This window comes from Anomaloglossus baeobatrachus, chromosome 2, assembly GCF_048569485.1.
Source record: "Anomaloglossus baeobatrachus isolate aAnoBae1 chromosome 2, aAnoBae1.hap1, whole genome shotgun sequence".
Taxonomy (NCBI): domain Eukaryota; kingdom Metazoa; phylum Chordata; class Amphibia; order Anura; family Aromobatidae; genus Anomaloglossus; species Anomaloglossus baeobatrachus.
The window spans coordinates 502,022,627-502,039,536 of NC_134354.1; the positions used below are offsets into that span (position 1 = coordinate 502,022,627).

Sequence of the window (16,910 nt, forward strand, 5' to 3'; positions counted from 1 at the left end):
TGACCTGCATATTTTTATATTGTATTGCTGCCCGGACAATGGTCAAATAACTGTCTTCATTCTGTTGCCCTTATTGTGGTCCTGTATTTTTGTGACTTCACCATCTAACTGCTATGAATGCAACTACTTTTTACACTTGACCAAATTTTTATATTATAAATTAATCTGATATTGTTATTAATAGGGCTCCTGAATTTCTTCCATTTTTAATATTTTTGTTTATTTTGACATCCCTTGCCAAATACAGTACTTTATTAGTTCTTTATATGTGTCTGGAACTACATTGGGGCTAGATGTTGCACATAAAGCCCCTATGGGGTACTTTGCATGCTGCGACATCGCTAGCATTGGCTAGCGATGCCGAGCGCGATAGTACCCGCCCCCGTCGCACATGCAATATCTTGTGATAGCTGCCGTAGCAAACATTATCGCTACGGCAGCTTCACACGCACTTACCTGCCCTGCGACGTCGCTCCGGCCGGCGACCCGATGCCTTCCTAAGGGGGCGGGTCGTGTGGCGTCACAGCGACGTCACACAACAGGCGGCCAATAGAGGTGGAGGGGCGGAGATGAGCGGGACGTAAACATCCCGCCCACCTCCTTCCTTCCGCATAGCCGGTGGAGGCAGGTAAGGAGATGTTCCTCGCTCCTGCGGCTTCACACACAGCGATGTGTGCGGCCGCAGGAACGAGGAACAACATCGTATCTCCTATTGGTGCGACATTATGAAAATGACCGACGCTACACAGATCACCGATTTTCGACGCTTTTGCGATCGTTTACCGCCGCATCTAGGCTTTACACGTTGCGACGTCGTTACCGGCGCCGGATGTGCGTCACTTTTTATTTGACCCTGACGATATTGCAGTAGCGATGTCGCAACGTGCAAAGTACCCCTTAGTCTCACACTGTATTGCCTACTACATTTTTGAGCAATGTGTAGTAGCGCAAACATTTAGAAACTTTTGTCATGTTTATACCAGCATTCAATAGCACTGCCAAAGTAATCCAAGATGGGGAGGATTCAGGAATGGATGGGTCAAAGCTATGCTGGCCTTTCAAATTTTGCAAAAGTGGTGGTGATTCTTACATCAGCAATATCACCCCAGTACTATTTCTGACAAGGTGTATGGAGGCGCACCCCACTGAGAAGATGCTCCAAATCCATTAAGTGTTGTGTGCTTACTAATGAACTTGGTGCATCATAGTCCAGCAATCCTTTCATTAAAGGGTATTCCTATCTCCAAGATCCTATCTGAATATGTAATAGGTGTAATAATACTAATAATAGCAAATACCCCTATTAAGAAATGTAGTATAATCCTTCTGATTTGTCACTTACCTCATGTGCATGGCATTGCAGCTAAGGTATCCATGGTTTTGACCCCAAGCAACTTACTGTCACTATATAAGTGGTAATAACCATGGATACTTAAGCCGCAATACTTTGCCATGAGGTAAGAGACATAAAGTATGTTACAAAAGTGAGTACATCCCTAACATTTCTGTAATTATTTTATTATATTGTTTCATGTGAAAATACTGAAGATATGACACTTTAATACAATGTAAAGTAGTCATTGTACAGCTTATATACCACTGTAAATTTTGTGTGCCCATAAATAACTCAACACACAGACACATGCAGAACTCCCTCATGACTGCAAAAGACTTTCAGGATGATTTGGCAGACTCTGAAGTTGTGGTACCTTGTTCCATTGTTCAGAGACGCCTGCACAAATATGATCTTCATGGAAGAGTCATCAGAAGAAAACCTCTCTTGCATCCACACCATGAAATTTAGAGTCAAAAGTATGTGAAAAAAATCTGAACAAGCCTGATGCATTTTGGAAACAAGTCCTGTGGACAGGTGGTGTTAAAATGCAACTCTTTAGCCATGATGGCCATGATGAAAGGTACATGGGGAGAAAAAAAGGGAAAAATATTAGGAAACTAACATATCGACAACCATTAAGCATGGAGGTGGATTGATCATGCTTTGGGGTTGTGTTGCAGCCAATGGTAAGGGGAACATTTCACAGGTAGAGGGAAGAATGGATTCAATGAATTTCCAACAAACTCTTGATGAAACCATCTGTAAAAAAGCTGAAGTTAAAGTGAGGATGGCTTCTAAAAATGGATAATGATCCTAAACAAATGTCAAAATCCACAATTGACTGCTTCAAAAAGCGCAAGCTGAAGGTTTTACAATGTCCTCACAGTCTCCTGATCTGAACATCATTGAAAATCTGTGTCTAGATTTCAAAAGATCAGTGCATACAAAACAAGCCAGGAATCTCACAGAACTGGAAGACTTCCAAGGAAGAATGGATGAAAATCCGTCAAACAGAAATTGGAAAATTCTTGGCTGGCTACAAAAAGCATTTGCAAGCTGTGACACCTGCCCAAGGGGTGCTGCTAGGTACTAACCAAGCAGGGTGCCCAAACTTTGGCCTTAGTCTAATTTTCCTTTTATGTTCATTTAAAAGTTTAAAAGATAAAAATAAATATATATTTTTTCCTAAAATACAATGAATATTAGTGATGAGCGAGTATGCTTGTTACTACTCGGTACTCGCACGAGTATCACTGTACTCGGGCTACTCGGCGGGTACCAAGTAATTTTGCAATACTCGTGCTTTACTCGTGGTCTTCATCCCTGCATGTTGGCGCTCTTTTGAGAGCCAGCCCTCATGCAGGGATTGGCTGGCAGACCACTGCAATGCCACAGCCCTGTTAGTTGTGGAATTGCAGTGATTGGCCGGCCTGCACAGCGTGACCGAGCCTTTATACCGGCCGGCGCGCTGTGCTCTGTACACAGCCATCTCATATTCCCTGCTTTCCACGCCCACAGGCGCCTATGATTGGTTGCAGTGAGACACGCCCCCACGCTGAGTGACAGGTGTCACACTGCACCCAATCACAGCAGCCGGTGGGCGGGTCTATACTGTGCAGTAAAATAAATAAATAAATAATTAAAAAAAACGGCGTGCGGTCCCCCCAATTTTAATACCAGCCAGATAAAGCCATACAGCTGAAGGCTGGTATTCTCAGGATGGGGAGCTCCACGTTATGGGGAGCCCCCCACCCTAACAATATCAGTCAGCAGCTGCCCAGAATTGCCGCATACATTATATGCGACAGTTCTGGGGCTGTACCCGGCTCTTCCCGATTTACCCTAGTGCGTTGGCAAATCGGGGTAATAAGGAGTTAATGGCAGCCCATAGCTGCCACTAAATCCTAGATTAATCATGTCAGGCGTCTCCCCGAGATTCCTTCCATGATTAATCTGTAAATTACAGTTAAAAAACACACACACACGAAAAATCCTTTATTAGAAATAAAAAACACTAACAAAGTCCCTCATCACCAATTTGTTAACCCCGACAAACCCTCCATGTCCGACGTACTCCAAGGACTCCGGCGTCGCGTTCAGCTCTGCTGAATGGAAGTGACAGGAGCTGCAGAAGACACCGCCGCTCCGGTCACCTCCACGCAGCTAATGAAGGGAATAGCGCGATCAGCTGCTGTCAGTCAGGTAACTCCCGGCCACCGCTGGATCCAGCGGTGGCCGCGATTAACCTCAGTGACAGCAGCTGATCGCTATACTCACCTCAGTTGGTGCATGGAGCTGACTGGAGCGGCGGTGAGTAGCGCGATCAGCTGAGCTGTCACTGAGGTTACCCGCGGCCACCGCTGCATCCACCGCTGGATCCAGGTAACCTCAGTGACAGCTCAGCTGATTGCTATACTCATCTCATTAGCTGCGTGGAGGTAACCGGAGCGGCGGTGTATTCTGCAGCTCCTGTCACTTCCATGCAGCAGAGCTGGACGCGACGCTGGAGGACTGTGGAGTACGCCGGACATGGAGGGTTTGTCGGGGTTAATAAATTGGTAATGAGGGACTTTGTTAGTGTTTTTTATTTCTAATAAAGGATTTTTCGGGTGTGTGTGTTTTTTAACTGTAATTTACAGATTAATCATGGAAGGAATCTCGGGGAGACACCTGACATGATTAATCTAGGATTTAGTGGCAGCTATGGGCTGCCATTAACTCCTTATTACCCCGATTTGCCAACGCACTAGGGTAAATCGGGAAGAGCCGGGTACAGCCCCAGAACTGTCGCATCTAATGTATGCGGCAATTCTGGGCGGCTGCTGACTGATATTGTTAGGGTGGGGGGCTCACCATAACGTGGAGCTCCCCATCCTGAGAATACCAGCCTTCAGCCGTATGGCTTTATCTGGCTGGTATTAAAATTGGGGGGACCGCACGCCGTTTTTTTAATTATTTAATTATTTATTTCACTGCACAGTATACACACACTGGCTGCTGTGATTGGGTGCAGTGAGACAGCTGTCACTCAGTGTGGGAGCGTGTCTCACTGCAACTAATCATAGGCGCCGAAAAGCAGGAAAGCAGGGAATAGGAGATTGATTAATGAGCGGCCGGCTTTTTCAAAAGAGGAAAAGCCACCGGAGTTTGAACAGCTGTGCAGCGCCGCGGCAGTGATCGGGGAACGGTAAGTAAGAGAGAGGGGGGGGAACTGACCGACAGACTGTGAGAGGGGGACAGACAAGACAGAGAGAGACAGACTGACGGACTGAGGGAGATAGAATAAAAAAAAAAAAATGACCGACATCGCTAGTAAAAAGCACAAAACGTGCGTTTTGGACATCGGAGTGCCACACAATGTTTTCATGTAAAATCTTTCATGTATTAATCTCAAAAAGTAACATACACCAGCTCTATCTCACTATTGGGTATGTGCCCTTAACATTTCCGCCATGAAAATTCATTTTGGTGTCATTTTGGAAGGTTTTCTGGTGAGTCCGTAAAAATGGCGTAAAACTTGGACAAAATTGTTCACAGCTGTGACTTTTGAGTGATAAATGCTTCAAGGGGTCTTCCCCATGCTGATGCCATGTCATTTGAGTACTCTTCTGAGACTTTTGTGACATTTTTAGGGTTTCTACATGCTGCCGGGGGGTCATTTCACAAAAATACTTGGGTCTCCCATAGGATAACATTGGGCTCGGTGCTCGGGCCGAGTACACGAGTATCTTGGGAGGCTCGGCCCGAGCTTCGAGCACCCGAGCTTTTTAGTACTCGCTCATCACTAATGAATATGTGCGATCTTTAACTTTATGCCTTTTAGGCGGGCTTTACAAGTTGTGACATCGCTACCGATATATCGTCGGGGTCACGTCGTTAGTGACGCACATCCGGCGCCGGTAGCAACATCGCAATGTGTAAATCCTAGGTGCAATGATGAACGATCGCAAAAGCGTAAAATATCGCTGATCTTTGTCACGTCGTTCATTTCCATAATGTCGTTACTGCTGCAGATACGATGTTGTTTGTCGTTCCTGCAGCACCACTCATCGCTGTGTGTGAAACCGCAGGAACGACAAACATCTCCTTACCTGCGGTCACCGGCAATGCGGAAGGGAGTAGGTGGGCGGGATGTTATGTCCCGCTCTTCTCCGCCCCTCCGCTTCCATTGGGCGGCCGCTTAGTGACGTTGCGGTGACATCATTGTGACGCCGAACGCACCTCACCCTTGAAGGAGGGATTGTTCAACGGTCACAGCGACGTCGCCGACCAGGTATGTGCTTGTGAATCTGCCATAGCGATAATGTTCACTACGGCAGCAAGCACCACATATCGCATGTACGACGTTGGCGGGTGCTATCGCGCTCGACATCGCTAGCAATTGCTAGCGATGTCGCAGCGTGTAAAGCCCGCCTTAAAGGTAATTTCATCCTCAACTTGCTTAACTGTTCACAATAACAATCATTTTGACCAGGTGTGCACAAACTTTTGCATGCCACTGTACACAGATTTTGGTATTTTTGGGGGATTCTTTAGAGAAAAATATAAAATAGTAAAATGAGAACCTTAGTTATCACATTTCAAACTCAAAATAGATCATTTCTATCTATAACTGGTTTGGTCAGCAGAGTTGGTTAACAAGTGATATAATACAATAGAATTTAGACTAATAAAAAGCTGAAGGTTTTTCTATTTTCACATAGGCAATGCGTAAAAACAAATGACGGCTGCCTTATTTATTTCTTTTTTTCATTACGTGACCATGTCGGTAATAGTAATATTTAACACTGTAACAGTAACTAGAACTTCTATTACATGGGAAAATGTGACTATAAAAAAATCATGTACTGCAGATGCAATATCATTTAATTTCTGTTTTACGCTTTTTTTTTAATTTACTTACAATGGCAGGACATATTATAGACAATAGAAGGTAAACTTACCTGCCAATGGAGAATGATACTCCAGATCAATCCTAGGGTCAGCTTGTGATTCCCATCCACTATGTCTGAGCTGCCAATATTTACCAAATCAACCTGTAAAAATAAATGAGACCTTTTAGCACAAACTTTGTTATATTCTACATACATTTATTGCACACAAAGCTGTAAATTATTATTATTCCTAATATCTGGATCTTTTATAGTTTTTAAAACATTTTTGCTCTCTTAAAAAGAACAAGATTACTCAAAGAATTGTAAATATATTGCCATAACTAGTAAGGAGGTTATAGAAACATAATCTCTACAATAACATGATCCTTCAGTAGGAAATTAATAAATATTCCAGGCACGGGTCCGCAAGTGTGGAGGGGACTCAGGAGCTGAGACAGCACACACGCGGTAGTTTCCTGGTATATTACATAACTGAAATCTGTGCCAAAGAGCTGCAAATTCTCATTCTCATGTAAATATTAAAAGGAATCCATTACCAGGCTTTTGCTACCCCATCTGAGAGAAGCATAATATAGAGACAGAGACACTAATTCCAGTGATGTGTCACTTACTGGGCTGCTTGCTGTTATTATGATAAACTCACTGTTTTGATTTAACAGGGATTTGATTGTGGAGCTCTATAACCCTGTCCACAACACTGATTGACAGCTTTGTGCCAAAATAAAGTGTACACAGAACGCTGTCAATCAGTGGTGGGGGCAGGGTTATATAGAGCTCAAGAATATGCTGGACCGTGTAGCAGAAGGCCAAGTAGTCCTTAGTGATAATCTCCAATGGATTAAACAGTGATTTTATCAAAATTAAACTAAGCAGCTAAGTGAAACTTTTCGTCTGCACCAATACAAGTATGCACCATATAAGTATGATGCGTTGAATTAGGCCAGAAATATTATTATGATGCACTTGGTCATCTATCATCACTTTTCTGCCATCATCTAATCATCATGTCTATCTTCCCACAGGTATGTTAAATCATCCACCCTACTTTCCCATGAACTGAACTGATCTCCCCTTTCCTCTGCTGTGTGTGCTAATACCTGGTATGTTAAATCATCCACCCTACTTTCCCATGAACTGAACTGATCTCCCCTTTCCTCTGCTGTCTGTGCTAATACCTATATGTTAAATCATCCACCCTACTTTACCAATATAGCTGACCTGATCTCTCTTTGCTTCAATATCTCCCTGGCATGCTCCAGCATTTCACTGTGACCTCTCCCCCCTGTTCCCCACCTTCCTTTTATGACCTTTGTTTACTCTGCCAATGTGATGCTGCATCTGGATTTTTTTATTGAGTGATCAAGAGGTTCTTGTTGCACCCCACTCCTTCAAAGCTGATTGCACTTGTATATGTATATATTGGGGCACCTAAAAGTTTGCACAGACTTTTCGTCTGCACCAATACAAGTACGCACCATATAAGTATGATGCATTGAATTAGGCCAGAATTGGGCCGGAATTGACTGGAAGGTACTTGGATACATAGTCACAGTAAACAATGTTTTTTTTTCTCTTCACTTTTTTCCCTATAATACTTCACTTTGTACTGCCCCCTCTGATCCCTAAACTTAGTAATGAACTATTCATCTCTCCCATCCCCACTCATCTCACCTTCCCCTCAGATCTTTCTTTCTCAGTCCCTTCTCCCTGTTACAGATATTGCATTTTTACACGATGCTGATGCTGCTGCAACTTTATACAACACTACAATTTCTGCAGTTCTCGAATCAGCTGCCCCTCTCACACACACCAAAACCCGCACAATCAACAGGCAACCCTGGCACACAAGTCAGACTAAACAACTGAGACGGGCTTCCAGAATTTCAATGCGCAGATGGAAGAAGTCTCATTCCACTGAGCACTTCTTTGCATATAAAGAGTCCCTCACCACCTTCAAGTCCACACTCACTGCTGCAAAACAAACCTACTTCTCATCCCTCATATCCTCTCTCTCTCACAACCCTAAACAGCTATTCAACACTTTCAATTCTCTCCTCCGTCCTCCAGCACCATCTCTCTCTCCTCTCATCTCAGCTGTAGACTTTGCCTCTTTCTTCAAGCAGAAGATTGACAACATCAGAGCAAGCTTTGGCCCACAATCACCACGGCCTCTCATCATAGCTACTCAGCCCTCTTTCTCAAAATCCAGCTTCTCCCCCATGACAGAAAATAATCTTTCCACTCTACTCTCAAGATCACATCTAACCACCTGTGCACTAGATCCGCTCCCATCGCACCTCATCACCAACATCACCGCAGTCCTCATCCCAGCCCTAACCCATCTCTTCAACCTATTACTAACAAGTGGTGTATTCCCCTCATACTTTAAACATGCCTCCATTACACCCATCCTCAAAAAGCCCTCCCTTGACCCATCCTCTGTGTCAAACTATTGCCCCATATCCCTTCTCTCCTATGCCTCAAAATACTGGAACAGCATGTCCATCTTGAATTGTCCTCATACCTCCCCTCCTGCTGCCTCTTTGACAAGCTACAATCTGGCTTCCGACCACATCACTCTACTGAAAGTCACCAATGATCTACTAACCGCCAAAGCCAAGCGACACTACTTTATCCTCCTACTCCTGGACCTGTCCTCTGCCTTCGACACAGTAGACCATTCCCTCCTACTACACATTCTCTCATCTCTTGGCATCACAGACAATCCTATCTTGAATTTCCTCATACCTAACCGACCGAACTTTCAGCGTCTCCCATTCTCACACCACTTCCTCATCTCGCCCCATATCTGTCGGTGTCCCCCAAGGCTCAGTTCTTGGACCCCTGCTGTTCTCCATCTACACCTTCGGCCTGGGACAGCTCATAGAGTCCCACAGCTTTCAGTATCATCTATATGCCGATGACACACAGATCTACCTCTCTGGACCTGACATTACCTCTCTACTAACCAAAATTCCACAATGTCTGTCTGCTATTTCATCCTTCTTCTCTGCGCGATTCCTAAAGCTTAACATGGACAAAACAGAGTTCATTGTCTTTCCTCCTCCTCACTCATCTCCTCCAACAAGCCTTTCCATCAAACTTGATGGTTGCTTACTCTCCCCAGTCTCACAAGCTTGTTGCCTTGGAGTAACCCTCGACTCTGCTCTATCCTTCAAGCCACACATCCAAGCCCTCTTCACCTCATGCAGACTACAACTCAAAAATATCTCCCGGATCCGTGCTTTCCTTACCCAAGAATCAGCAAAAACATTAGAGCATGCCCTCATCATCCCCCGCCTCGACTACTGCAACCTCCTGCTCTCTGGCCTCCCTTCCAACACTCTTGCACCCCTCCAATCTATCCTAAACTCTGTGGCCTGCTTAATCCACCGCTCCCCTCGCTATTCCCCAGCCTCGCCACTCTGCCAATCCCTTCACTGGCTTCCCATCGCCCAATGACTCCAGTTCAAAACATTAACCATGACAAACAAAGCCATCCACAACCTGTCTCCTCCTTACATCTGTGACCTAGTCTCCCGGTACCTACCTGCACGCAACCTCAGATCCTCACAAGATCTCCTTCTCTATTCCTCTCTTATCTCCTCTTCCCACAATCGTGTACAAGATTTCTCCCATGCTTCCCCCATACTCTGAAATGCCCTACCTCAGCACTAGAGTTGAGCGCGGTTTGCGGTTCGAGGTTCTCCAGTTCGCGGCTCGAGTGATTTTGGGGGCTGTTCTAGATCGAACTAGAACTCGAGCTTTTTGCTAAAGCTCGATAGTTCTAGATTCGTTCGAGCATCAAAAAGCAGGGCTTTTTACAGCTACAGTGTGCAGGAGCCATCGCTGGCAGCCTGCCAGAAGCTGGTAACCAAGATAAACATCAGGTATCCAAGCAAAGCGCTTTGGTTAGTAACCCGATGTTTATCTTAGTTACGTGCAGGAAGCCCACACTTCCCCGCTCAGCTCACTCCGCCCCCTCCTGCACGCGGCATGTACACACGTACATACACACACACATCCCCAGCCATGCAGTCCACGACACTGACATCCTCCTGGCACTCTGCACACATGGTCCCGCTCGGCTTACCTGCGGTGATGAAGTCCCGACCTCAGCGCTGTCGCTGTCCTCCATGGCTGCCGCTTGTCACATCACCTTTTCTCGCTTCCGACTCGAGACTGACTAGCGGTGACGTCACGGCCTCTCACGATACTTGGCTGTGAAGGCGGCGGTCATTGAACTCAGTGACAGGTGCTGTCAGCAGTGCAGGAGATCAGCGCAGGTAATGTACCTCGCTAACAGCAGCACTTGTCAGCCCCCTGCAGTAACCTGGGCTGACCCATTGATGTTAGCTCAGGTCACTGCAGTGCTCTCCCAGCCAATGGGGAACATCCTGCTCTTCATTGACTGGGACAGTGTGGATCATCATGGCAACCCCTTGGATTACACCAGACCTGGATTTGTTTTTCTTTCTAATAAATTGGTTAAAGAGGGAATGTATTGGGGAGTGTTTTTTCAAATAAAAATGTGTTTGTCGTCTATTTTTTTTTTATTACTGACTGGGTTGGTGATGTCGGGTATCTGATAGACGCCTGACCTCACCAACCCCAGGGCTTGATGCCAGGTGACATTACACATCTGGTATTAACCCCATATATTACCCCGTTTGCCACGGCACCAGGGCACGGGATGAGCTGGGGCGAAGCTCCAGGATTGGCGTATCTAATGGATGCGCCACTTCTGGGGCGGCTGCGGCCTGCTATTTTTAGGCTGGGGAGAGTCCAATAACCATTGACCTCCCTAGTCTGAGAATATCAGACCCCAGCTGTCTGCTTTACCTTGGCTGGTGATCCAATTTTGGGGGGACCCCTACGTGTTTTTTTTTTAAATTATTTATTTAATTTAAAATAACAGCGTGGGGTGCCCTCAGTTTTGGATTACCAGCCAAGGTGAGGCTGCCAGATGTGGTCTGCAGGCTGCAGCCGTCTGCTTTACCCTAGCTGGCTACAAAAATAGGGGGAACCCTACGTCATTTTTTTTTTTCATTTTTTTGGCTAAATACAAAGCTAAGCACCCCTTAGTGCCACATGAAAGGCACCAGAGGGTGCAAAATTACAAAATGCAGGAGAGTGGGACATTATGTGTCTTTCTGCCATTATAATGACAGAAAAGACTGATATGAAGTGTACAAGCACAGGAAAATCACCAGAGCGCTCCTAGCGGATCCTGGGTAAATTTATGTATTTTCCCTCCTTCAGTTTTTTTGCAGTACACAAAAAAAACGGAAGGCACACGGATGACAAAGAGATGACATACGGACCGTCTACGGAACGGAAACGGATGCCACACGGATGCACCCGTGAAAAAAAACGGACTGTTTTTTGCAGACCACAAAAATGGATCGGTCGTGTGAATGTAGCCTTATTCTGATCTGCCGTTTATAAACAGCAGGCAGAAATAAGTGAATAACGCCCCCCAGCGTCAGAAAATCTCCGGGGTTTCAGGGCTAGCTGAGACCCTGGAGATCATGATTCAGGACGGTTTTTCCGGTCCCCGCTCACGTGATCACAGGTATACACCGTATACCGATGATCACGTTACAGTAAATGACAGCGCCAGTAAAAAATTATTTATCTCCCATCTGGCATGAACAAACATGATAAATCTCCTCCCCGGTCCCCCGGTGTCGCCACAGTGCCCCCCCTGATGCCCTCCCAGAAATCCAAGATGGCCACGTGCACAGCAGCGCGCCGGCCGCATTCACCCTACTCCTCTGATTTCTGTTGCATGTGCCATGACACATGCGACAGAAAACTCCTCCCTAGGCCCTGCCAGGTCACCCCCTATAACACCACCGGTGTTCCCCGGTGTCCCACGGTACCTGTGCAGCGTTGATCCCCCCACGGCCCTCTCCTTCACAATAGACGCTGCCACATGCACAGAGCGGCTGTCAGCTCAGCTTCCTGTGTTCAGACACAGTGAGTGATGGTTATGCATCTGTAAGCTAAATGGGCGGCACGGTGGCTCAGTGGTTAGCACTGCAGTCTTGCAGCGCTGATGTACTGGGTTCCATTCTCACCAAGGGCACCATCTGCAAGGAGTTTGTATGTTCTCCCCGTGTTTCCGTGGGTTTCCTCCGGGTACTCCGGTTTCCTCCCACACTCCAAAGACATACAGCGCTATGGAATTAATAACGCTATATAAATGAATAAATTATTATTATTACTGCAATGCCCTGCTTATGAGGTAAGGAACATAATTGATCAGGAGAGCTATATACTACATTTCCAAATGGAGGGATTTGCTTTTATTGTTTCCCTGCTGAACGACTACCAAACATGAGAGTCCGTTATACGCCACAAGAAAACACATCTAAATAGCGAGCTCTGTTAAGTATTCATTCAGCTGGATAACTGGACTTAAAGGGGTATTCCATCTCAAAGATCCTATCCCCAATATATAGTAGGTGGAATAGCAATAATATCAGCAAATACCAATATTTGGAAATGTAGAACAGTTCTCCTGATTAGGCATGCCCTTACCTCATGAGCAGGGCATTGCAGCTTTGGTAGCAACCATTACGACATGGACTCTGCTGCTGTGGACCCGGGGAGATTGAGTGCAGATTCATTGCACCCACACTCCTCCCATGAAGGGTCTGCACTCCTAGAAAATGGGGGATACGTTCCCTGAGTGTCTCCCCCCCATATTCTAGACGGTCCAGAGTCGTCGTGGGACCCCTTTATTTTTTTCTTACAATAAATTGGTGAAAGAGGAAATGTTTTGGGGACTGTTTTTTCAAATAAATTTCTTTTGTCGATTTTTTTTTTGTTAGTACTGACAGTTTATGATGTTGGGTATCTAATAGACGCCATGACATCACAAACTGCTGGGCTTGATCTCAGGTGACTTTACAGCTAGTATCAACCCGATTTATTACCCCGTTTGCCACTGCACCAGGGCACGGGATGAGCTGGGGTGAAGCGCCAGGATTGGCGCATCTAGTGGATGCGCCACGTCTGGGGTGCCTGCGGCCTGCTATTTTTAGGCTGTGAAGGCCCAATAACTATGGACCTTCCCACCCTGAGAATACCAGACCACAGCTGTCCGCTTTACCTTGGCTGGTGATCCAATTTGGGGGAGACCCTACTTTTTTTGTGTAATTATTAATATTTATAAAATAATTATAAAAAAAGAGCCTGGGGGGACCTCCACATTGGATCCCCAACCACGATAAAGCTGCCAGCTGTGGTTTTCAGGCTACAGCCGTCTGCTTTACCCTAGCTGGCTATCAAAAATGGGGGGACCCAACGTCATTTTTTTTTTAACTATTTTTTAAATAGAAAAAATTAATGGGCTTCCCTGTATTTTGATTGCCAACCAAGGTAACGGCAGGCAGATGGGGGTGGCAACCCATAGCTGTCTGCTTTATCTGCGCTGAGAATCAAAAATACCGCGGAGCGCTACGTCATTTTTTTTAAAGATTTATTTTTACAGCACTGTGATGTCCAGCAATCAAAATACAGGGAAGCCCATTTTGTTTTTAGTTATTTAAATAAATAATTAAAAAAATATATATATGGGCTCCCGCTGCATTTTTTGTATTGCTAGCTAAGGGTAATCCAAGCAGCTACTGGTTGCTAACCCCCACTGCTTGGTGTTACCTTCACTGGCAATGGAAAATCCAGGGAAGCATTTTTTATTTTTTTTGCCAAAAAACTACAAAAAAAGGACGTGAGCTTCGCCATATTTTTGTATGGTAGCCAGGTATAGCAGGCAGGTGCTGGAAGAGTTGGATACAGCGCCAGAAGATGGCGCTTCTATGAAAGTGCCATTTTCTGAGGCGGCTGCAGACTGCAATTCGCAGCAGTGGGGCCCAGAAAGCTCAGGCCAACCTGTGCTGAGGATTCCAATCCCCAGCTGCCTAATTGTACCTGGCTGGACACAAAAATGGGGCGAAGCCTACGTCATTTGTTTTTTAATTATTTCATGAAATTCATGAAATAATAAAAAAAGGGCTTCCCTTTATTTTTGGTTCCCGGCCGGGTACAAATAGGCAACTGGGGGTTGGGGGCAGCCGTACCTGCCTGCTGTACCTGGCTAGCATAAAAAAATATGGCGAAGCCCACATAATTTTTTCAGGGGGCAAAAAACTTCTGCATACAGTCCTGGATGGAGTATGCTGAGCCTAGTAGTTCTGCAGCTGCTGTCTGTATGGAGAAGAGCAGACAGCAGCTGCAGAACTACAAGGCTCAGCATACTCCATCCAGGACTGTATGCAGAAGTTTTTTGCCCACCAAAAAAATGACGTGGGCTTCGCCATATTTTTGTATGCTAGCCAGGTACAGCAGGCAGCCACGGGCTGCCTCCAACCCCTAGTTGCCTATTTGTACCCGGCTGGGAACCAAAAATATAGGGAAGCCCGTTTTTTTAATTATTTCACTTATTTCATGAAATAATTAAAAAACAAATGATGTGGGCTTCGCCCCATTTTTGTGTCCAGCCAGGTACAACTAGGCAGCTGGGGATTGGAATCCGCAGCACAGGTTAGCCCGAGGTTTCTGGGAGCCTCTGCTGCGAATTGCAGTCCGCAGCCGCCCCAGAAAATGGCGCTCTCATAGAAGCGCCATCATCTGGCGCTGTATCCAACTCTTCCAACAGCCCTGGAGCCGGGTGGCTTGTTGGGTTATCATGAGTTAATACTGGCTTTGTTTTACTAGCCAGTATTAAGCCAGAGATTCTTAATGTCAGGCACGTTTGACCCGGCCATTAAGAATCTCCAATAAAGGGTTAAAAAAAAGACACCACATAGAGAAAAAATACTTTAATAGAAATAAATACACAGACACATTAGAGACTCCATCTTTATTACCCCCTGTCAGCCCTCCACGATCCATGGTCTTCTGTCTTTCTCGTTCAACAAATGCAGCTCTGCTCCATCACTGCTGCATGAGGGAAGACGCTGCTTCCCGTGCAGCCTTCACTCCGTGAAGGCTGCACGGGAAGCAGCGTGCAGCCTTCACTCCGTGAGAGATCAGTGCTGCTGGCTGCTGGCGGTGACAGACGCGTTACCATAGTAACAGTGCTCCGATCATGTGATTCCCGGAGCCGCGGTTAGCGGTGACGTCACCGCTAACTGCGTTGCTATGGCAACGGTGATCTCCGTTAATGACCGGCTGTGTCAGCCGGTCCCTAACGGAATGGGGAGTCGACCGTGTGCTAGAGCATGTCGCCGGTACACGGCGATACACAAATGTGCACCGTGTACCGGAGAGTGCAATGACAGGTCCTACATGATGCGTCATAGTCAAGTGACCAGTCTGTGGCCAATGAGATAATAGCCACGTGACTGGTCACCTGGCTATTGTGACGTCACGATAGGTCCTGCATCACTGCTGGCAGTGCTGGTCACCGGGAGGATTCAGCGATCATCGGATGGAATAGCGGCAGGAGACAGAGTGCAGGAGGGATTGCGGGAACCGGTAAGTGTTATGGCAATGTTTATTAACTGTATGTGTACATTTATAATGCGTTTTTATGTGTTTGTGATTGCCTCCCATTATATCCTATTGGTTGGAGTTCGGTTCGTCGAACGTTCGCCGAACTGAACTCCAAACAGACCTCCGTTCGACGAACCGAACTCGAGCCGAACCACGGCTGGTTCGCTCATCTCTACTCAGCACATCAGACTCTCCCCTACTGTGGAAAGCTTCAAGAGGAACCTCAAGACCCATCTCTTCCAACAAGCCTACAACCTGCAATAACCCTCAGTCCAGTACACCACTGCGCAGCCAGCTCTGTCCTCACCTATTGTACCATCACCCATTGCCTGTAGATTGTGAGCCCTCGCGGGCAGGGTCCTCTCTCCTCCTATACAAGTCTGTTTTGTACTGTTAATGATTGTTGTACTTATACCCTCTTTCACTTGTATAATAATCACTTAAATCAGGATCTGTCTCTAAATTATGCTGCTTTCAGTTTAGGCAGCAAAAACCTGGTGATGGATTCCTTTTAACAGCATCTTTGAATAAAACCAAAAAAAATGATTTCAAGCTATCATTTTTTTCAACTTTCTATGACCTGCATGCTCATATAACTGGCTTAGGATGGTTACTCCTACTGACAGATGCACTTTAACGTGTTAGCAATATAAAATATGTTTCTTTTTATTTTTTGTTCCTTTACTTTATTTTTATCAAGTGAACATGGATTATTCATTTGAATTTTTACACTGCTACATGTTTATATTTTAAAAGTGTTTCATTTTTATATTGTTCTAGATTTAATTACTTATATAGCGCCATTAATTCCACATCACTTTAAATACAGTACATCAGCAATAATGTCCTCATTAGGCTCACAATCTAAATTCCTTATCAGTATGTCTTTGGAGTGTGGGAGGAAACTGGAGTACCTGGAGGAAACCCACGGAAACACTTGAAGAACATACAAACTCCTTGCAGATGTTGTCCTTGGTGGGATTTGAACCCTGTGCTAACCACAGAGCCACTGTGTCGACCATTTTCTGTCCATTTTCCTTCGGAATATGGAAGCTGCAATCATGTACCACAGTTTTGCAGTGTATAAGAAAAATCATGGCCTCCTATGGCGCTTAACATTCATGCTCTCCAACTAGCAAGCACTCCATTTAAATGCTGCTGTCAGAGATTGACAT

At 45.6% G+C, this 16,910-nt stretch overlaps 1 protein-coding gene across 8 annotated transcripts in view; it reads right to left on the reverse strand.

Moving 5' to 3' along the window:
• DMD (dystrophin) overlaps positions 1–16,910 on the reverse strand; it is a 4,177,531-nt gene that overhangs the window by 3,249,064 nt on the left and 911,557 nt on the right. For all 8 annotated transcript variants that reach the window (XM_075336500.1, XM_075336497.1, XM_075336505.1 and 5 more), the window contains exon 5: positions 6,280–6,372. In XM_075336500.1, the coding sequence (XP_075192615.1) occupies positions 6,280–6,372 (93 nt within the window). The remainder of the gene's footprint in view (positions 1–6,279; positions 6,373–16,910) is intronic.